The sequence below is a fragment of the Scleropages formosus genome, chromosome 17 (genome assembly GCF_900964775.1).
Source record: "Scleropages formosus chromosome 17, fSclFor1.1, whole genome shotgun sequence".
NCBI lineage: Eukaryota > Metazoa > Chordata > Actinopteri > Osteoglossiformes > Osteoglossidae > Scleropages > Scleropages formosus.
In genome coordinates this window covers 13,660,302-13,682,446 of record NC_041822.1, presented here as the reverse complement: position 1 = coordinate 13,682,446, position 22,145 = coordinate 13,660,302, and the positions used below count along the sequence as shown (strand labels likewise).

Sequence of the window (22,145 nt, the reverse complement as noted above, 5' to 3'; positions counted from 1 at the left end):
TCAGGCGCTGTGAGCCGAACGCAGACAAGAGCCGCTGGTTCCACACCCTCCGTCTGGAAATGGAGCGTGGATGGAGCTGGAAGGCGTGGAAAAGAATACATGATCTTCAGCGCAGGGAGCGGACTCTCACACACATGGAGTCCGGTGTGGTTTGTAATCCTGGTCTGTCGCACCTTTAGCAAGATCCTGTAAATTAACTGGCGTCAAATTAACGCTTCATAACTTCATCTCCCATTAGATGCTTCAGTAGAGTCCAAAACCTCATCGGGATAAACATACTCAGCTATAGTATATTTGCTATATTTACTACTCTTTATGTAATACGCCGCCTGTTTTTATGTTTTTATTGAAGTAATATGAATTTCAAACGTAAACTCTTTAGGCCAGATCAGATATCAAAAAGAGTGAAAAAAATATTGGTTGTGTTTCAAGAAACAACTGACAATGGACATGAAATTTTTGTAGTGAACTGGGACATGAAAAAAAATGTCTTCAATGGGGATTAGTTACCGACTGCAATAAGCACGGATAGACAAGCAAGAAAACTGTCCAGGTAACTGGAAAAATAGCTATTTGCTGATATTTTTTAAGGGATTTTGGAACACTCAGGAATTACCTATATGGGGTGACAGTGGTACAGAGCCTATACTGGAAGCATGGGGTCTAGGGTATAGCCTTGACAGGATGCCAGTCCATTGCAGGGTAGCTACACAGTCACACACACACTCATACACTATGTCCAGTTTACAATCAGAAATCCACTCGAACCACATCTTTTGACTGAAGGAGCAAACCAGAGCACCCAGAGGAGGACTTGTGAAATCCACACAGACTGAACGGTAGTGCAGGTGCCGCACCACTGTGCTGACCATAGTGCACTTTTATCAGAGCCAAAAGGCCCCTTAAGTGATAGTGTAACACTTAGTAAGACAGTTTCAGTTACACTTTAACTATCGATTAGAGCGTCCTATAGTTGGTATTTCAGCATTGGCCATAGCTATTTTAATCATGTTTTTCTATGCAGAATTAAACCGTCTATATTATTTTTCAATGTATAATGACATAGACAACACACATAACTGTTAAAAACTTGTCAATAATTGTCTTTTTAATGTTAAACAGTTCATGATTAAGGGGGGTGCGATGGCGCAGCAGGCTTGGCCGGGTCCCGCTCTCTGGTGGGTCTGGGGTTCGAATCCCACTTGGGGTGCCTTGTGATGGACTGGCGTCCCGTCCTGGGCGTGTCCCCTCCCCCTCCGGTCCTACGCCCTATGTTGCCGGGTTAGGCTCTGGCTCACCGCAACCCCGCTGCAAGCGGTTTCAGCCAGTGTGTGTGTGTGTGTGTGTGTGTGTGTGTGTGTGTGTGTGTGTGTGTGTGTGTGTGTGAGATTAATACAACTGATGGAAGAAAAACTGCTCCATCGATGACGTGAACAGATGGGTTTTGATCAGCATAAGTAGGTCTGCTCCCACTACTATGGAAACACCACAATGATATGTAAATACAAAGCAAAACTTTAAGGAAACCTAGGAAATTATTAGTGTGACATTCACCTCCACTCATTAGAATGGGAAGTGAGGATAGAGGTACATCTGTCACAGTGTTGTGGAGTTCATTAAGGACCATCTGTCTCAATCATAAAAATCCCCTGATTTTTTTTTCCCTGATGGGCACAGGAAAAGCCCACATGAAAGCACAAACTCATGGAAAATACTGCGTGGACTATGAGTCATCAGGTCAGTGTGATAGTAGGCCCAGTGATGGCTTTATAGTACTTCAGTTAATTTGGATTTATGGAAGCCATAAGGGTGAACTGCAAATTACATTTTTCATTTAGCTGTTTCATGTGATTGTTGGCAACAAAACAGAACGGTTAAAAATAGTCACTTCCTCTACAGGAAAATTGTGTAAATGTGTAATATCCATTTATCAATCATCAACAATCACTTGTTCAGTCCAAGGTAATAGTGGTCCAGAGCCTTTCCTGGAAGCATAGGACACAAAACAGGATTTACCCTGGATGGGGCACCGGTCCAGCACAGGATTATCACACATACTCACACACACACACAGTTTCTGAACTGCTTGTCCCATACGGGGTCGCGGGGAACCGGAGCCTACCCGGCAACACAGGGCGTAAGGCCGGAGGGAGAGGGGACACACCCAGGACGGGTCACACATACTCGTTCACTCACATACACTAAGGGAATTAAGAAACACCAGTTCACCTGAAACACATCTTTGGACAGTGAGAGAAAACCCACATGAACACAGGGAGAACACGCAAACGCCACACAGATGGAGGCAGATTTGATTTTACTTCTAAACCCACAGCCCACCACTAGCCCCGTACAACTTTTGTAAAATTCCTTATTGTAAAATTAATCCATGGAAATACAGAAATTCAAAATTCACTAAAGTTTAAGTAACTTCTGCTACTGTAATACCTTTGAGCTTACTCTACTTTCTTATTCTTACTTACTCTAAATTGCTCTAGTGTGCACTATTCAGCTGTATAATGCTGTAACTTGCCTTGCAGAAAGGAAGCAGGTAAATAACACTTTTTAATAAAGAAGTTCTCCAACTTGGTGTAACAGCAATGGAGTCTGATAGCATGGATTTTGCACTTATATATAAAACCTTATCAAGCATTAGTTTGTAAAGGTATTTGAATTTATTAATTATCACCTGGGGAAGAAGGGTTCGTGAAAATAACTTCCAGTCATTTATTATTTCCCTAGATCACACGGAAAGGGTTACATTTATATTCCTCAGTGAGTACAGACCGTCTAAGCCCCATTCTTTTTATTGTCAGACCTACAGTTATGAATTTAATAGCCACGTGTGCTCACGAATGTCTGTAAAATTGTTTTTTACATGTGCAATCATATTTACATTTACATTTATTTATTTAGCAGATGCTTTTCTCCAAAGTAACATACATCTTGCAGAAAAATACTATGTGTGCATTACATCATCAGGAAGAGAGACTTAGATGCAGACGCCATGATTCTAAGCACAGTTAATTTGTTAAATTCCACTATACGAACCAGTGTACATCACATGAGTAGCTGCATAAAGGTTTATCCATTATTCAGCAGTTATAATCAAAAAGTTATTCAGCTTAAACAATTACACATTAACATGTACTTAAGAGAGCATGGGAGAAGTGGGTCTGGAAGAGGTGAGTTTTCAGACCCTTTTTAAATGTAGAGAGAGATTCAGCAGTTCTGAGTAAGAGGGGAAGGTCTTTTCACCACATTGGAGGCAGAACTGAAAATCTTTGTGCTTTTAATTTTTGACATTTTGTGCATGGGGCCGCCTAGCATGCAGAGGAGGAAGAACGTAGCAGTCTGGTAGGGGCGTAGCGATCGATCAGGTCTTGTTGATATTGGGGGGGGCTTAGTTCCACTGATGCTTTTCTAGGTCGTAACCAGAGTCCTGAATTCTATCAGGGCAGCTTAACCAAAGAATGGTTAAAGCAGAAGACACTTAATGTTTTGTAATGGCAAAGTCAAAGTCCTGATCTTAATCCTATAGAAATATCCTTCAACAGTCTAATGACATTCTGTTCAGGTTCCCCCTTAGTGTGTGAGTGACACAGAGTGTGTTTCACTGATGTATGGATGAGTGACCCATTGTAAGTAGTGTATCTAGCAGTGTAAGTCACTTTGGTGAATGAAGTGTGTGGGCTCATAACACTAAATAGAGTTAATTGGAAGTCACTTTGGAGAGAAACACCTGCTAAATAAATGTTATCTGTTATTGTGGAACTGGCAGTTCATGCGAGGAAGCCCAGCAACATCCGAGTTGAAGCTGTTCCGTAAGGAGGGTTGGGCTGTATTTCCTCCAAGCCGAGGAGGAGGACTGATCAGCAGTTATCGGAAACATTTAGTTGCAGGTATTGCTGTACAAGGCGGCACAAGGGGTCACACCAGTTATTGAAAGCAAAGGTTCACATACTTTTGCCACACACACAGATGTGTAACATTAGATGATTTTCCTCAACAAAGAAATGAAAATCTCATCACGTTTTAGGTCATATGCAGAAATGGAGAAGATTCTGAAGGTTCTCAAACTTTCAACAAGCACCGCTATTCGTACATAATGAATGATCATTCTTGTCGCTCTCCATCCGGGCTCTCAACCGAGTCGTTCTGCGCAAAAGTTGTTGCTTGTCTTTGTTTGCAGAGAATGTATCCGAAAGAGCTACACGCCACGAACTGAGTGTGTATTAGCGTGTGTGCGCCCGTGCGGGTGCACAGGAGGTCACTGAAGGTGAACCACTTCGCGCAGGTCAGTCAAAGGATGTGGCGAGATACGGGATGAACTCAGCCTCGGCCGCATTCCAGCTCGCACGCGCTGAACTGCGAGACGCGCGCACATGTGTGTCACGCGCTCTCGCGCCGCACGCGTCATTTCCCATGAGCTTTATGGATTCTGTGTGCGGTGCCGTGTAACGCCCGTACTAACTGCGTTACTTCACTAAGGAAGTTGTTAAAACACACCTGTAATATTTTTGTTCTCAAATCGACAACAGCAGAACGTTCAGGCGTTTAGGATAACGAACACCTCAAAGCGTTAAACTGGGTCTGTTCATTGGTTCACTTCTTTCGATGAGGACCGGATGTGAATTGCATAGTACAAATTCGTTTTTCTGTGGAAAAAGTCACAAAACTTTTGGGAAGCTCACTCGCTTCTCTGGATCTACTAACTCTACTGTTCTACACTAGATCAAACTGTTTTCCACAGCATAAAGTTATGTATTTATCATTTATGATAAACAGTTTGAGTCCGTTCTGAGCTCAGCTGCGCAAGTCCACGCGGCACTGAGCTCTTAATTCGTTGTGAAATACTGTGCTTACAAAAACAGAAACGATGAGTTGACCTCCGCTTAAGTTATGAGTACTGAAACACTTCGTACTCGATCGGAAGAGAGCTCGTCGGGGGTTTTTTACAGATTTTGCAAACCTACACAGAACGAACACTGTACACTGTTGTTGCCTATCGTTTACGCCACTGTTTCACACAAATGTCACTAAACGTGACCAACACAACTGCGTAATTCATCGCCACGCTTGAAGAAAATCAGCGAGCACGTGACCTTGTTTACCTTTTCCGGTTCCACGAAACATGGAGGCATCGTCTCTCATGATTGGATAGAGAATAGAGAGTTGGGCGGGGATATGTTGAAGCTTTTCAATTTGATTGGTGGATCACATGTCATTCTTGAGGACCCTTCTGGACAGGAGTCACGGCAAGAGTCGCGGAGGTAGCACAGGTGGGACCTGCTCTGCGTGAAACATAGTCTTTAAGTTTGTATATCATGTGCATTTTTTAAAAAAAAAAAAAAAGCTTTGCATTGTTTGCAGTGAAGTTTTCAGTAATCTGTTGTTGTATGCATCAGACCATCATTAGTTTCTGCAGAATATATCGCTTAAAGAAGTGCACCCGTGAGGAAATATATAATGATATGGAGCCAAAGTCAATCGTACAATTCGGAGTATAGTTCCTTCTTCGTCATAGTTCTCTGTAAATTGAAACAAATAAAACGACGGTTTAAACTAATGTTTAATACCTAGAACTTTTCTAGAAAATACCACAGCAGATAAGATACAGTGCATTATAGCGCCATCTGCTGTACGAAATGCCGCTCGTGTTTTAGCTCTTTGGCCTTTTTCCTGTTAATTATAATGTACTTGCTGTTTGTGTGAAATGATGAATGGAGAACTGAGACTCAATCCACCGACTTTCTGCTTTTATTGGAAGGCCACAACTACTGGCACCGGTGCTGTACAGTTTCAGTGCTAAATATTCGAATAATCTCTAGACAGAGAAGGGCCCCTGGGTGAGCAACAGTGTTTTTATTTCTCCAGTCTCACTAAGGGGGGGCCCTCATCTCAGTTTGGGCCCCAAAAAGCAAGCATCAGCCTTTGCGAAAGCCCTGGAAGGAGTTCCTTATTGTGAATCTAATGCTGTGTGGTTGCATTACATTACAGGGAGAGTCTACCATGGAGGATTCCATCGAGACCATGCTGCAGGATCGGGACCTTAACCTCTTGCCTCCTTACAAGGACAATGGTGCCCTCGCAGCTGGGATCGGGGCCTTGCTTATGACTTCTTATGGACTATGGACAATGTTTACACTGCCTGGCTTTGGAAAAGTGCCCATACGGTTGAAGGTATATCTTATGTGTCAGACCGAGCTTGGCATTCGGATTGCATCTTATCTTATGTGTGTGATGTGTGTGTGACTCCCCCCAGTGCTAAACGTTAATCCACAAGGAGAATCTTTGTGAAGAGTTATTTGTTATTGCCATTCTCTTTCTCGGATCACATATTCCACATTTGCCCTCCCGCCTACTATGTACCATGCTTGCCTTCGATCATTTTTGTCATCCATACTCTGAGATATTGAAGTTGAAGGCCCAAGCCATTTTGGTTGTAAGCCTGAATCTTTATTTAAAAAACCTTCCCATAATTCATAACATTAACTCTTTTATATAGCATAGTGGTTATAGCCACCCCCTTCCATCTGAAGGATCCAAATTTGAACCCAGTTTTCTGCTGTAGTACCTTTGAGTAGGGTACTTCAGCTGAACTGACCGTGAAAATGACTCGGGTGTATAAATGGGTAAACAGCTGTTACTAGCTTGGCGTTGTGAGTTGCTTTGGAGAAAAGTGTCTGGTAAATATAAAGCTGAGCGTGAGTTAAACTTGAAAGCTTCTTTTTTAGTGATGCTTTCATTGAGGTGCGACTTCCTTCTACAGCTCACTAGCAGATCTGTTCAAAATAAGATACCGTAGGTTTTTATTCTGGTTCTGCAGTCAATTTGACCATAAAGAAGATATCACCAAGATAACTGTGCATGTCTTGCAGTTTGTTTTCCTACCAGTAGCTATCCTTGCAAATGCTCTTTGTTCGTTTCTTCAAAAACATTCTTTTGTTTCACACTAGTTTGAAATGGAGATTATGAAATGTATCTGTAAAAGAGTATTTAACTTGCCACAGACCAAGGTACAGATAAAGTACGTACCCAATAATTATGATGAAATGCACTTCGTCTGGATGCTTGCGCCCACAATGTGCGCATATAATATCTATATTAGTCATACATAATGCCCAAGTACAAAACAAGCACATTTTTAGGTACTGTAGTTAGTTTGATATGATTTTAATCATGCAACATATTCAGTCAAGGCTGAGACATATAGAGCCCAGCGAGAACCAGCATAAGTGTACATACAGCCTGTTTATGAATAAAATCCGTTTAAACCAGTGACAGAATCCACAAATACAGTGACAGCTGTTTTTAATGTTGTGCAGGTTCCTTACTTGCCTTCCAATGTGATACAGACAGCAAATGTGATGAAACTGTTGGAGGGTCGGCAAGGTATGCTGGCAGATCTTGGATCTGGCGATGGAAGGCTGGTAGGTATGCCTGTGGAACCCATTTGTTAGGAGACCTGAACCTTTCACTGACTTTTCTGGGGCATTGACTCAGTTCTGAGCCACGCAAGAAACTTTTCTTTGAATTTGCACAAATAATACATCTGTTTTTTTGATGATTGGATAACATTTTTTTTGTGGTGGGCAACCCTAAGACATATTGACGTGTTTAGTCAGTCACATTTCACAAGTGTGTATCATGATGATTACTCATTAAAATGGGTGCCACAATACGGGCAGTTGTTCAGGCAAAAAGGAGTTCATTGTAACTTTCAGTGTGCTTGTTCCATGTACAGTTATAATTCATATCTATGTAGTACCTGTTATATTACTACAAAATAAAAAATTTTTTTTTCTGTTTCACTTCCTGTAAACTTCAGTAGCAAAAGGTAATGTGAAGGTCACACAATCCAAGCCAGGCTTTAAGGCCAAAAATGGTCTTCCTTAGGACTTCAGAGAAAAGCTTACAATGCATGCACACAGAATGATGCTCTAAATTTAATACTATTAAATATGCATTTCTCAAAATCCCCTTTTACCTTGGGCTAAGCAATCTGCATGGTATTATAAAGGAAAATGGAGTACAGTGCATTCTCTCTACAGCACTGCTTAGGCACTAATATTGACAAAAATAGCAGATAAACATTCGGTATCAATAACTAAATAGCTTGAAGAAGATGATCCAGTAAATATTTTTATGGTTTTCTTGTAACTGGGTGAGGTCATTAAAATCATCATCATACTGTACATGTAATGTGGTTGGAATGTTTTTTCTTCCCTGTCTTCTGGTACACAAATGTAGGTATTTGCTGCCTCTTCCATGGGTTTTCAGTGTACGGGCTTTGAAATAAACTCTGTGTTGCTTGCCTACTCAAGAAGCAAGGCCCGATGGAAAGGAATCTCGCCCTCTCAGGCTCACTTCATCAACAAAGATTTCTGGAAGGTAAAAGGCGACACTAGTGTGCCGCTGTACTCGCAGACATGTTGTACAGAATATATGCTTGTGTAAAAGGTGCATATATTTTGCAGAAGTACAAACTGAAAAGGACTGTTTCACAGGGAAGAGGAAGTAACTTCAAAATTAGCCTACTATTTGTGTAGTACAGGCAGTCTTTGGATCTGAATAAAAGCAAACCAGTTCAACCAGCTCTTAGTTATTAAATATGTAAATGAATAAAAGGGGCTGAATTGCCTCAATTTTGACATGTATTTCTGATTAAAGACAATTGAAACATCAACACACAGTCTCACAAATGTAATATGTACATATGTATGCTGTTCTGATAGCTATATCCACAGCAATATCAGCTCACTGCACATGCAGTCTACATAATTATATATTAAATAGAAGTGTGCCTATAATCTGAAAGTTTACACATGTTATGATGAATACTCTATGGGTTTTGCATTAATGACCAGTGGTCCCTCGTGGATACAGGACCTAACTGTATGTCTGTGTTCAAGACTTAAAACTGTTGCAAAAATGTTTCGGTTATAGACAAACATTTGTTTAGAGACAAACTAATCTCAATGCTAAAAAACAGTGAGAGGTAGTCCTTTGGGCAAGAATTGAGTAATGTTAGTTTTTTTTAAGTCTGTACAGCCAGATCTAAAGCACTAGTATGCACATATGCACACAGCATCGCTCATCATTTGACCACAAGCCAAGACATATACATCTCTTAGTGGGACTTGTTTCTGTGTCAACGCATTCTGTATGAGGCTCTTGAAAGTCTAATAGTGCTCAAATTTCATCGTAAAGCTCACTGAACGATAAGTAAACCGAAGAGGACAAGTTGCCGTTGTATGTGACAGCAATCATTAGGGTGTAGGCTTACAATTCATAGAGCCCAGTGTTCTGAAGTGTAACCATATACTGAAATATGTACATTTTCTTACCAAGGTGTTGTGGTTTCCCTTTCCTTAGACTGATCTGTCAAAGTTCAACAATGTAACAGCATTTTTAGCACCAGGCGTGGTAAGTTTGGGGTGTCAAACTGTGTTACTGACACTGTCATCAGTCATTTTCATGTGCATGCATGAAGTAAGAGGCAATGTAGGGGAAAATCACTGATTATTATTTTTCTTAGCTGGGTGACCATTTGTAATTCATTAGATTCAGTAATGTACTGTATTATCCAGTACATACAGACTGTTTTCAGCTGCAAGATTCTGGTTTTGCGCTATTCTCTGTTACTGTGTTAACATGTTTCATAGTGTTTTGGGGTACATAGTATTTAAAGTGATTGACTAAGGCTCAGAAAGTGATCATACTCCCACATGAGTCTAGTTGCACTGGCTTACCTGCAAAGTGACAAAGCCTAGTGAAATGGGCATTTTATTTAAATACTTTATTTTATATATACAATTTTAGTCATGGCAGACAATTCGAATACAGGTCATCTGCAAAACAGTAGTATTAATATATTATAAATGTCAAAGTAACACAAAGCTGGTTTAACAAACCATAACTAGCCAAAAACACAGTATGACTGGGATGTGATAGGAAAACATAAGCATCTGCCTTTTTGAAGAAGAAACTCAAACTGCCAAAGAGGTAACTCAGTGTGATGACAAGGATAAAAATCAATGTCGTATAGAGCTGTCGGGCTGGATCCTCAGCTAAAAAAGCACAGGTGCACTTGTAATGGACATTGTCTAGTCGCTAAAGAAACAGTACTCACATGTTCCTAGGATTCATTAAATTCAGACAGCAAGTGCTCATTCCAAAATCACATTTCACTGAAAACCCCCTCTGAAATATTCTCAAATGAAGCCACAATTATAGCTGTATCAATATGCTTTGTTTTAGAAATGTAAGTAAAACCCTGTATTACTAAACAGATACAGGAAATTACTAAAACAAAGCTTGGTAGTATACAGAACACAATATTTTTTGGTATTGTGAGTTTACATATATCTATAGCGCTTAACCTGTTTGCAGTAATGACTGACTGATTGATCCATTAGTGATGTACTGACCGCACTGGTTCTGGTTGGTAGATGGAAGAGCTAGAGAAGAAATTGATGGAAGAGCTGCCGGATAACTGTCGAGTCATCGCCTGCCGCTTTCCATTTCCAAACTGGCCCTCAACCTCCTCTGAGGGATCTGGGCTGGACAGAGTTTGGGCTTATGATATGAACAATATCCAGAAATCGACCCGTGTGATTTCTTCAGCAGCTACAGTGTCTGCTAGCCTGCCCCAGTGAACAACATCTTCACTGACCATAAACTTTCCCCTGTGATTTCCTTGTTAACAGCTGTGGTTGCTTTGTTAACCAAAATATAAAATATTTGTTCATAAAATAACGAGCAACAAACTGAGTTGTTAATGACCCTCATTTTCGTGTTTGGGTTTTTTGCTTTAAAACACAAAAATAATATTTTCTCAATTCCATATTCACCTACTGCACCCAGTCATTAGATCAAAATTTTTGTATCGTTCAAGGGTTAAGTGTAAGATGTTCTTGCATGCAGTTTTCCTGGTCATATTTAAAGTGTGTCTAATAAAACTGCCAGTTTGAAAGCTAGGCATGTTCAAGCGAAGTAACTAATTTTTTTTACATTTCTTCATTTTTTTTCTGATATGCTGTTCAATATGCATATGTCCTACAATAGAAGTATTGTGTCAGCCCGTCTATCAACAGCAGATCCCAGTTGTGCTGCACAGAGTCAGATTTCAGGAATTGCCGTGGCTTATTGATCTTTCGTCAGGAAAAATGTAGTCCTCCTCATAGTAGCCTCCCCTGGTCTGAGGATAGTCGCAGTTGTAGTAAATATTGGAGGAATCGTTGAGATAAATGGAGGTTTCGTCTGCCTCAGGGACGTGCTGCATGCCGAAGCTCCTGGTAAAGCTATGTAGGTTAGACTGACTGGGTACCCAGGGTGCGCCGACGTTTTCGTACAGCGGGTCCGACATCCTTGGCACATCTTTGCTCTTTGACTTGCTTTCCCGTGGAATGATGGGTGGTGGCTTTGTTTTGCACAACATGCGTTTGGTGGGCTTGCTGTTGTACACGCCTGGTACCCCATGCGCGCCCTGGTTCTCCAGCGTGTTGGATTCTCTCACTGTCCAACTCCGGAACCTCTGCCATAATCCTGCACAGGCGATGATGCACAGGAGGACCATGCCTGCTGCCCCCAAGCCCTCCACTGTTTGCCATAATGATGGCTGTAATGACAATGAGGTGGGTGCAGCTGGCATCTAGATACAGATGGTGTGATTGAAACAATCTGTAAGAAACCTGAAGGGAAAAAAAAAGTCCCATGAAAGGTTCTGCTAAGAAAATACTTGCAACCATGAATGATAAAAAGATCATTAGTTTGACATATGAAAGTCTTGAAAAAACTGATTTTTTTTTTTCCCTTTCACTGCATCAAAAATGTACATCCTCAACAATTTAATGGTAACAGTTCTGTTATGACAACAGTTTTATGAAGTTGTGTAATGAAAACTGGACTGTGGCTGCTTTGCAGAAAAATTAGAATATTCCTTGTTGCAGTGCAGCAATGCTGCAAAGGAAGAAGTTTCTAAATTTTGAGCGCCAAGCACAGTAGCAAATTCTCGGTAATCTAAAATATAATGCCATTTTTAGTGTAGTGCTGCAGCAGTTGTTCACTTCCTAGCAGATAACTTTTTTCACAGTGACATACATAACACATGAGCAAGTTAAAATACCATATGCATAAAAATGAGATGTTACAGTAAAACCAACAATTTTTATAAAATATTTTGCTTAATACCCTACAAAATAAGTGGACTTCAGTAGAAAGAACATTTTTTTAAAACTTTTAGATAAACGATGTGTTTGCTATGGCAGTACCTGTGTCAAAAAGTTAAAGCACTAAGGAACTCAGATGGTTTATAGCTGATTTTACATTGTGATCCAGCTGGATACTTTCCAGTATTCAGTAACCTACTTGTCAGTCTGACTTACTTAGTGACAGAGTTAGGTTAATTTGATTTACATAACTAAAAACACCCTGAAATTTTAATGTAGAGTGTTTTAACATTTAATGCCTTTCTGAACATCTTTTGAGAAAATTCTTACCTTAAACGCAGAGAATCCTCTCGGGTCTCTTTACAGCGTGTGATTGCTGGGAGCCTGAGAACAAAATAGACTTGATGTCAGGGGCCAGTATTTATACTTACAATTATTTCCTTTGATCTTTGAGGTGTGGTGACTTTCTTCCGTTTTGTGCATACAGAGCATGTCAGGCATTTTTACACATTACCTGAAATGTGAAGTATTTTGCCTTTTCATGTGTGATTTCTTAATTTGCTGGAAAGTTGAGTCAAATTTTTGGAAAGATCTGTGAAAATTTATACAGGCTGAAAACTGTATATCTATATATCTCGGTTATATCTATATATAAAAAGGCCTGTTTGTAACTGCTAGTGGAGAGTTGTGAGTGAACATATAACTAGAATTAAGTTCTTGAGAGCTGGGAAATATTTATTAAATAATGATAAGTGTATGTGCTTCATACACTAAACAATGTGATGTTTAGTAATCACAGTACACAGATACTGTCATTTTTGGAGTTTTACTTTGTTTCATTTGGATGAATTATCTATACCGTATTCCTTTACTAAAGAGGGTCTCCCCAGGGTTATGCTATGATGTCCACCTATTATAATGTTACAACACAAATTTGAGTTCTAATTCCATGAATTTACTTGCAATTCATTGCAATTTAATTTTGAATACTGTAAACACATTTTCTTAATTTTACAGTGAAGTGAGTCAGTTCTTCACTACTTCTACCTTTCACTTTTTTTTTACTTTTTTTTTTTCTACCTACTCCCATTCCTCCTTATGACACACCACTGCAATTCAACAGAACCAGCAACCTCTTTATGTGTGGATTAACCAACCTTAAGGATATTCTGACTACGCGTAACCCTAGCCCTATAGAATATACCAGTTACACACCCATCCCACATTCAAAGCATATGATCACTCCATCTCCACCTATAGCTTACACTTGCCATCAATGTATATGAACTCCATATCCACTTTAAAAACATGATACAGTAAGTTGCTGGTCTTCTCTTGTTGTCTAGGTAGCTTTCCAAGTATTCACTAATAAGGTAACAAGTTCTGGTGTCTTTTCTATTCAGAACATACACCCCTTTCTTCCTGGGTATGCTTTGGACACAAGGTTATTGCTAGTGAGTGAGTAATAATACTTAGCATACTAGGTCTTGCATTTGTTTTCTTTTTATTTCATTAGTCTAATTGATCATATCTAATTTTATTGACGCAACACTCGCTCCCAAAGGATAGGCAGGGTTAGGCCTGAACGGGTGTAGCCACAAACACAGTCACAAAATCACACACTACGGGCTCAGAATCGCCGATCAACCTGAAAAGGGTGTCTTGACGTGCTGGAGGAAATCACAACGAATATGAGGAAGACATGTGAACTCCATAAAGACTGAATAGGGATCGAATATATGCCCGACAGCAGTCTAAGCACTGTGAGGCACTCATACTACACTCCACTGCCTAATGGCATAACAGATTTAACTGACTGTAATGTTATCTGGATACATTTTAATGCATTAAATGGTATATTTAAGCATTAAAATATATTGCTAATTGCATTGTGTTTTGTCTACTCTACCCGCCTCTGCAGATGAACCCCCTTGGTTACAGACCATGGTCTGTATGAGCCACATTTTTGAAAGACTGCAATATGAATTTTAACCACACGATGGCGGTAAAAGGCCTGTGCTAAATTTAGATCGAGACGCCAATACAGGAAATGAAAGGCACTCCGTACAGCTCTAACATATACTATGCGAAGGGTAACGATCGTAAACAGAACTTATGCTATGGTTAAAAAAAAAAAAAAAAAAAAAAAAAAAAAAAAAAAGAAAAAAAAATTTGCGTGGCCTTATTTACAAATCTTATTTACTGCAGTAAATCTTGCACTATTATATGTACCGCACATTTTCAGTCAGATTCGTAATTGTTAATGACAGGAGAAGGAGCACTTCGTTTTGTAAATTTGTGAATAGAGCACGTGCGCATCATTGACTCAGGGGACTCGACGCTTTTGCGAGAGTCCTGCTGCAACTCCCTTATTCACCACAGCGAGGCGGTCGCGCGGCATGGCGAGTAACTTGCTGAACGTTAAAAAAAAAGGTCAGAGCAGACTGAAATACTGCTTTTATGTTGTTCGACACAGTTAGAAATATAAATGTTTCCTTTTTATTGTTGGTAATGTTTTGTTGTATGTGTACCTGCTAATACAGAACAATGATTGCACCTACTAAGACATTTTTGTTCTGTTGTCTGTAATATCAGCTTTTTAGAGTAAAAGGTTTTCTGAATATACTGTTACACACAAATTCTCCTTAATCGTTTGGAAAGCCTGCCTTCGGACGAATTGTGATTGACTACGCCTCTCCACTGAGCTCCTCGACGTGAAGCGCAGAACCCCCTCCCGCGCGCCTTCGGCAGGTGACGTCGCGCGCCGTTAATGGGCCGGACGGCCGGGCGCGAGGCTATAAAAGGAGGGAAGCAAGCGCCCGGCTCAGGCAGTGTGAAGCGCGCATCTGCGGAGGGAGGCCGGTGATGGAGGTGCTAAGGAATATTACTTACCAGTCAGCGAACAGTGGAAAGATGTGCGAGCAACCCCTCAACAAGTCGTGCGAGTTTAAACGGAAGAAGACGGAGGACGCGACTCCATCGCAGGCAGAGCTGTCGCGGATCATCACGGACGGTGTGACGGGCAGACGCTACTCCCGCGGGAAAGTGCTGGGCAAGGTAAACTTTAAAAAAGGGGACAGGAAAAATTTACATGATGTGGGGGGGAAAAAAAAAAAAAATACCGCGTGCACAAGCAAAAATGTGTATCGGATTTAAGCACCAAAGCTAGGAGTTTGATATTGTTTGCTTAGATGAGCGAATGTTTAAGAACTACACATGACTTGACTGTCGCTTCACGCGTGAAGCACGGTACGACCGTACGTTACTACGTACCGCAGGTTACCTCACCGCTAAAGCGTGAGATCACTGACCTTGCTGTAGCGCAGAGCCAGACTGAGACGTGTGTTTTATCGCAGGGGGGGTTTGCCAAATGCTACGAGCTGGTCGACCTGCAGAACAACAAGGTGTACGCGGCCAAGATCATCCCGCACGCGCGCGTCTCCAAGCCGCACCAGCGCGAGAAGGTGAGTGAGTGAGTGAGTGAGCGAGCGAGCGAGCGCTCGAGCCCGCGGCGCAGGCTTCGCACCTGTAATGGGAGATTTCGCCCAAGATGATCATGGACGTGATCGTGTCATCACGTTTAGCACCTGAAAAGGCTGCCGGCTCGATCCCCCACCGTCGGCTACTGCTATTGTACCGTGAAGGAAAAACTCAATTGGAATCACTTTTTTGCAATTACATTGATTTATTATTCACTTAACCGATGCTTTTCTCCAAAGCAGCTCGCAGTGTAAGGTACCTAAAATCATTTACCTATACAGCTGCTGGGTAATTGTACGGGAGCAATTTAGGATAAGTACCATGCTCAGGAGTATTACAGCTGGAGGTGGGAATTGAACCTGTGACCTTTGGGTCCAAAAGCAGCTGCTGTAACCACTGTGCTAGCAGCCCTCCCTAATTAATGGGGAAAAATGCAATAAATCACTTGTCAGCTAAGAAATGGAGTAATAATGATGTGCCTATTTGACAGATTGACCGGGAGATCGACCTCCACAGAGCCCTGCACCATAAGCACATTGTCCACTTCTACCACCACTTTGAAGACAAGGATAACATCTATATCTTACTGGAGTACTGTAGTAGAAGGGTAGGTATTCTCAAATGTTCCTCTGGGTGTTAAGATAGGGTACCCTATTTTAGCCATTACTATCACTTGGTCTTCTCCTTATTGTTTTGGACACATCTCCATGGTGTGTGAGTGTGTTATTAGACTAATTATGTGCTGTAAGTGCTGTGCTAAGAGTACAGAGTACATGTTCACGCAGATATTGATGCCTCCATTCCAGACCCTCACTTTCTCGGTGTGGTTTAACTGTCCTTTTTGCTCTCTGGTGTTCCCAGTCCTTGGCTCACATTCTGAAGGCACGCAAAGTACTGACCGAGCCGGAGGTGAGGTACTTCCTGAGACAGATCGTGTCAGGAATTAGGTACCTGCACCAGCAAGAGATCCTGCACAGAGACCTAAAGCTTGGTATGGGACACAATTCAAACATGATTCTTCAAATATGAGAGGAGAACTCTTGAGTATTGGCTAACTGTATTTCAAAATCGCATTTTAGGTAATTTTTTTGTGAATGAGTCGATGGAGCTGAAGGTGGGGGACTTTGGGCTGGCAACAAAGCTTGAACCGCTGGGGGACAGGCGCAAGACGATCTGTGGAACGCCAAACTACCTCTCTCCGGAAGTGTTGAACAAGCAGGGACACGGGTGCGAGTCTGATGTCTGGGCACTTGGTTGCGTCATGTGAGTACACACAGTTCTCCCTCAGATTTTCTACCCCAGCCAACAGTAGCTTTGCTGTGCCATTTGGAATGGTTAGTGCATTTATTGATGTCACCATGCCTGTTCATTACAATAATGAATTGGGGAACATACTGTGCTGAGACATCTCAGACAATTGGGAGAGCTTCAGTATTTCCATAAATGAGCATTTGTATGTTGAGGGAGCATAATGTAACAGATGAGGCTAGTGACTAACAGTGAAAGGGCATTGTGACATGAATTGGTTGTGTGGTGTATGCTGTGTCAGTGTTGTCATAGAAACTAGTCTGTGACAAACTGGTGTTCCTCCATGTTCTCTACAGGTACACAATGCTCTTGGGCAGACCTCCATTTGAGACAACTAACCTGAAAGAAACGTACAAGTGTATCCGGGAGGCTAGGTACTCCATGCCCTCCTCACTGTCTCTACCAGCCAAGCAGTTGATCGCCAGCATGCTCTCCAAGAATCCTGAGAACAGGCCTACCCTTGATGACATCCTGCAGCATGACTTCATTCAGGTGTGTTTTAGTGTATGAACAGCTTTGTCAGTTTAGTCATGCAATATAACAATCAGCTGAAATGTTGATTTCCTTAAAGTGGAGATGGCAGACTCATGAGTTCACATGTTTTTCAGGGCTTCACACCTGAGCGTCTGCCATCCAGTTGCTGTTACACAATCCCAGACTTCCACCTCTCCAGTCCTGCCAAAAACTTCTTTAAAAGGGCAGCTGCTGCTCTGTTTGGAGGAAAGAAGGAGAAGGCAAAGTACTATGACAGTCTAAGTGAGTATCTCGAGATGTACTATATCAAAAGGCATTGCTAAAGGATAGCCAGTATAACATTTAGTAGCCTCTTTCCTTTACTAGCAGTTACAAGCTTAGTTTACTAGTTTTTATAAAAAGTTGTCTTGATTTAACAGGTAAGTTGACCAAAGAGGAAGAAGAAATCTACAAGATCCGTCATGACTTGAAGAGAACCGCAATCAGCCAAAAGTGGTCAGAGGTGAGTAACACATTTTTAACTGAAAATGAGGAAATGTCAGTTTTGACTGTTCTTGCATTGAAACACTAACTAAACCCTCTACCCTCTCCCCCTGTGTTTTCCTCCTTCCTTTCACTCATATAGGAAGTGAAGTCAGCTGTTCCTGCCACTGGAAAGCCGGGTTCTGTAGCAGCGGAAGGTGCACCACAAATCCGCGACACCATCCGTATGATTGTGAGGGGCAGTCTTGGCAGCTGCAGCAGCAGTAGTGAATGTAAGTTGGAGTGCGTGCAGCACTGCACAAATGTTAGTGGTCATTTGCATTTTTGTTAATGTGTCTGAGAAACTGTTCATTTTTAGTCCCTTTTCAGTAGATAATTTAAGGGTGTTTTTTTGTAGGTCTAGAAGATGGCACTATGGGTAGTGTGGCAGATGCTGTGGCCAGTGTACTAAGGGGTTGCCTTGAGAAAATGCCAGAAGGTAAGGTATCCATGTCTGCTTTTAGAATTTCCATGTATGGATGATTTTTCAGATGCAAGTCTCTTAATGGTCTTTTAGGTTGGCTTGTTTTGAACTGGGATTCTCTGATTGCACCCTGTTTAATACTACTGGCTGTTTGAATTTTACCTACCACCTGCTTTGCTTTTGTACTTTCAGCTGGTGAAATGCCAAAAGAGACTTTCACTGGTGGTTTCCAGTGGGTAACCAAGTGGGTGGATTACTCAAACAAGTATGGGTTTGGCTACCAGATGTCCAACAACATCGTAGGTGTACTCTTCAACAACGGCACACACATGAGCCTGCTGTCAGACAAGTAGGTCCCACTATGCACCATCATATTTTCCTAGCACCTAAGGGGCATAACTGTTTTCCCTGATTAGATATTGATTTTTGCAACAGGGATGGGGGGGTAATGAATAGATTTCAAATGAAATACAAATTAAGTAGTAATCAAGTTAAATCAGTCCAAGAACATTGTCGCTAGCCAAAAGTCAGCTTGTTGGGCTGGCTTGTGGCGTAAATATGTTCTTGTGTCTTTAGTGTGTTTGAGCCTATGTTTACAATTCTGCTTTTAATGCTAATATCCTCATGACTGTCTGTTCTCCCAAGGACCATACACTACTATGCTGAGCTGGGCCAGTGCACTGTCTTATCCAGTACTGATGCTCCAGAGAAACTTGCCAGTCAGGTTACAATCCTGAAGTATTTTGCTCATTACATGGAGGAAAACCTGATGGATGTAAGTATCCATGTTGCTGTATCCATTCCTTGTATCTGCATGGTATAATTTCACTTCATTGGTTGCTTCATTTGCTTTGGAATGACCTGGTTTTCTGTTCTGAATTTAGGGTGGAGATTTGACAAATGCCATTGACAACTGCCTCCCCAACCTATACCTGCTGCAGTGGCTGAAGTCAGATAGGGCTCTGATGATGCTCTTCAACAATGGTACATTCCAGGTAAATATACTAGTTTAACCACTTTATTTTTTATTTTTTTTCCCCCCTCCCCTCACTGATGCCTAAGGATGTAACTAAGATGAGGCAAAATCTGTGGTCTGGCACAAACAGAAGTCATGGGAACATTTGAACAATGTTGGTGCCTTTTTTTTTTTTTTCTCTCCTGGGAGCTCAAGGGATTCATTGTGTACTCAGTAGTTGTAATTTAATTGATTACTTTGAATTAACAGGTGAACTTCTACCATGACCACACCAAGATCATCCTGTGCCAGCAGCAAGGAGATTATCTGCTGACGTACATCAATGAAGAACGTGTTTCCACAACATTCCAGCTGAGCACTTTGCTGACTTATGGGTGCTCTGCAGAGCTTCGTGAACGGTTGGACTATGCATTGAATATGCTCCTGCAGAGGTGTAACTGAAGTATGCCACATGGGATGCACTGGATGGATGGACAACTTTAACTGCAGAAAGGGCTTGTGACAAAAGTGATTGTGGACTTGGCCATATGTTTGCAATATGGACAATGGAAAGTCGCATGTTTGGTACTGAGGTACGAAAAAGTTCAAGAGCCATCTTGAAGGAGGAATATGAGGAAGACCAACACTGGGCTGGTTCCAGACTGACTTTTTAAACTGGATTTAAGTCTTACCAGGGAACTGGACTTGTGGGAAAACAGGCAAGACCACACAAACATCCTGTAGAACAAAACAAAGCTGGTATGGAAGTCTTGCTGGCAAGGAGGTTGACACATGTTGCCTGGTGGTTGTCCAGGGCCTCTGAGTTGCAAAAGCATTGTGGAGGAAAGACTGCTTAGAAATTGGAATATCTTTGTGTTTAACAAAAAATAAGTTATTATGGACAAAGTCCAATATTTATTTATTTAATAAAATCAGTTTTAATAAATTTCTCCTTTTTCTCTTTGTGACTATTAAAGTGGATGTGACTTCAACTGTCTAGTGGTGCTAGCTGGAGTGATTGAGACTATGGGGTTCCCCCATTACATTTGCCTTTTGGAAACAGGTTGTCCTCCGTTCACTGAAATAATTGTTAGAATTCAGATGGTTCTGCAATACATCTATTTAGAGGTTGGTTTTTATTTTTAATCCAAAGCTTTCTCCAACTAGTATGTAGGTACCTTTATTTTTGTTGCCTTATGCTGGATGCACTATACTGCCTACATCACTCACCCATTGCTGCATTCCAGCAATCTAATAGATGCATATTAGAAGCAAGTTAGTCAGATTCACCTGAAAAAATTTGCACTGCCTTAGGCTTACATGTAAATATTTTGTATATTTACTGAGTTTAACAGTGCAATAAATGCATTATAGCAAACATTGATTTCATAATTACCTAGAGTTAATTGCATAACACCTTGCTCTTGAAGTATATCAGTGGGTCCTCCTGGTGATCTCTTGCTTCTGAAGACCTCCATGTTGAATCTGTGCTAGAAAGTGCATGTCTGTCAGCTCTGCTGACATGCAGGGCTCTAGTGAAAGATTCTACGGGTAACATGCCGTAGACCTCATAAGCCAAATAGTGCTTGAGGCCTGCAATAAGTACTATAATGCACCATGGCATTGTAGACAGATTGGTTACATGGAGGCCCTGATGGCCACACACACAACAGACGTTTCTGCATATGTTCCAAACCGGCAGCACCAACAAGTTCATCAATATTTTGAAAGCAAATGGTAATTGCAAACAGAAGACAACAGAGAAAGCATTGAATAAAATAATACATTGGTTACCTAAATGTGCAGCTGGGGATGGCTTGACGTGGACTGATCTTCCCATCACAAGTTAATATTAATCCCAGGGTGAAAAGCATTTTCAAGGACAATCTTTATTGATAGTAACTATAATCAAAGTCTCAGCTTGATCTGTTTTCAAAACCTATTGTGTGTCTGCTTGTTGCAATAAGCAGGACTGTATCTTCAATGGGGAGGTAAAATATTTTCTCTAAATTTCATGAATTATATAATATTAATAGTCTTAAGACATTACATCAATGCATTTTTGACTGTGTAATGTTTTACTTAAATTATTTTCTGTCACAATAGCAAAGGATTTACACCTTTCAAGCCTAATTACAAAAGTGGGGGATGGTGTGTTTTTGAAGTATTCATGTGTGTCACTAAAACTAAGCATACACTTGACAACACTTGAAGTTTTAGCGTAGTCAATCATTTCTTAATAAATTAGGCATAATTACCCAATAAAGATCTAGATGCCACCTCTAACAGTTCAAAGTCCTCAAATATAAAGCACTAGAGGTGAAATTGTGCTAATAAGTCAATTCTGTTTCTTTATGTGGTTAATTCGCATAGGCCATCCAAAACAGTGCAAATTTCTACAATGAGAATTCATTCACAAGGTGTAACTGACATCTCATCTGTCTTTTCATCCTCTAAAAAATTGTTATAGTGACAAGCACTTTATCCCACCTGTATGAAATAAACTCATCATGCCTATTTTGGTCTCTCTGTCAATGAAAGAAAAATCGGATGACAGAGGTGGTGGCAGTATGTTCTTTCTAACTGTGTCTATAAGCTGAGAAGTACGTACAGTGCTCCCTTTCGTATGAACTCCTTGATCATTTTGCAACTTGCTTTGAAACTCTGCCCTGCTCTCAAAGCAGAGGCAACAACTGCGATTTTTCACTGGCATGTTGTTTTAAAAGTAGCTCTTTCGACACACAACGTGGTTTTAATGGCTTAGGAGAGGAATATCCAGTTCTTGTTTTCACATCTGTGCTAGTTTGTG

General features: G+C 41.0%; 2 protein-coding genes across 3 annotated transcripts; both read left to right on the top strand.

Annotated features, from left to right (window-relative positions):
* The first annotated feature begins 32 nt into the window (after window positions 1-32).
* LOC108938625 (protein N-lysine methyltransferase FAM173B) lies at window positions 33-10,970 on the top strand. Of its 2 annotated transcripts, none has more exons than XM_018759391.2 (6): window positions 33-162; window positions 6,001-6,183; window positions 7,329-7,433; window positions 8,254-8,394; window positions 9,379-9,429; window positions 10,455-10,970. In XM_018759391.2, the coding sequence occupies exons 1-6, from the start codon at window positions 100-102 to the stop codon at window positions 10,659-10,661; spliced, it is 750 nt and encodes a 249-aa protein (XP_018614907.1). In that variant the 5' UTR covers window positions 33-99; the 3' UTR covers window positions 10,662-10,970. The 2 variants fall into 2 exon arrangements, with proteins under 2 accessions (XP_018614907.1, XP_018614908.1); XM_018759392.1 differs by lacking the exon at window positions 33-162 and adding an exon at window positions 5,219-5,282 and having other exon boundaries at window positions 10,455-10,913.
* Window positions 10,971-14,989: 4,019 nt separating this feature from the next.
* On the top strand, window positions 14,990-20,218 carry plk2b (polo-like kinase 2b (Drosophila)). The gene is made up of 14 exons (XM_018758880.2): window positions 14,990-15,230; window positions 15,530-15,637; window positions 16,144-16,260; window positions 16,515-16,644; window positions 16,733-16,916; window positions 17,258-17,453; window positions 17,570-17,717; window positions 17,855-17,937; window positions 18,061-18,190; window positions 18,316-18,396; window positions 18,574-18,730; window positions 19,027-19,156; window positions 19,266-19,376; window positions 19,607-20,218. The coding sequence occupies exons 1-14, from the start codon at window positions 15,039-15,041 to the stop codon at window positions 19,796-19,798; spliced, it is 1,959 nt and encodes a 652-aa protein (XP_018614396.1). The 5' UTR covers window positions 14,990-15,038; the 3' UTR covers window positions 19,799-20,218.
* Window positions 20,219-22,145: the final 1,927 nt, after the last annotated feature.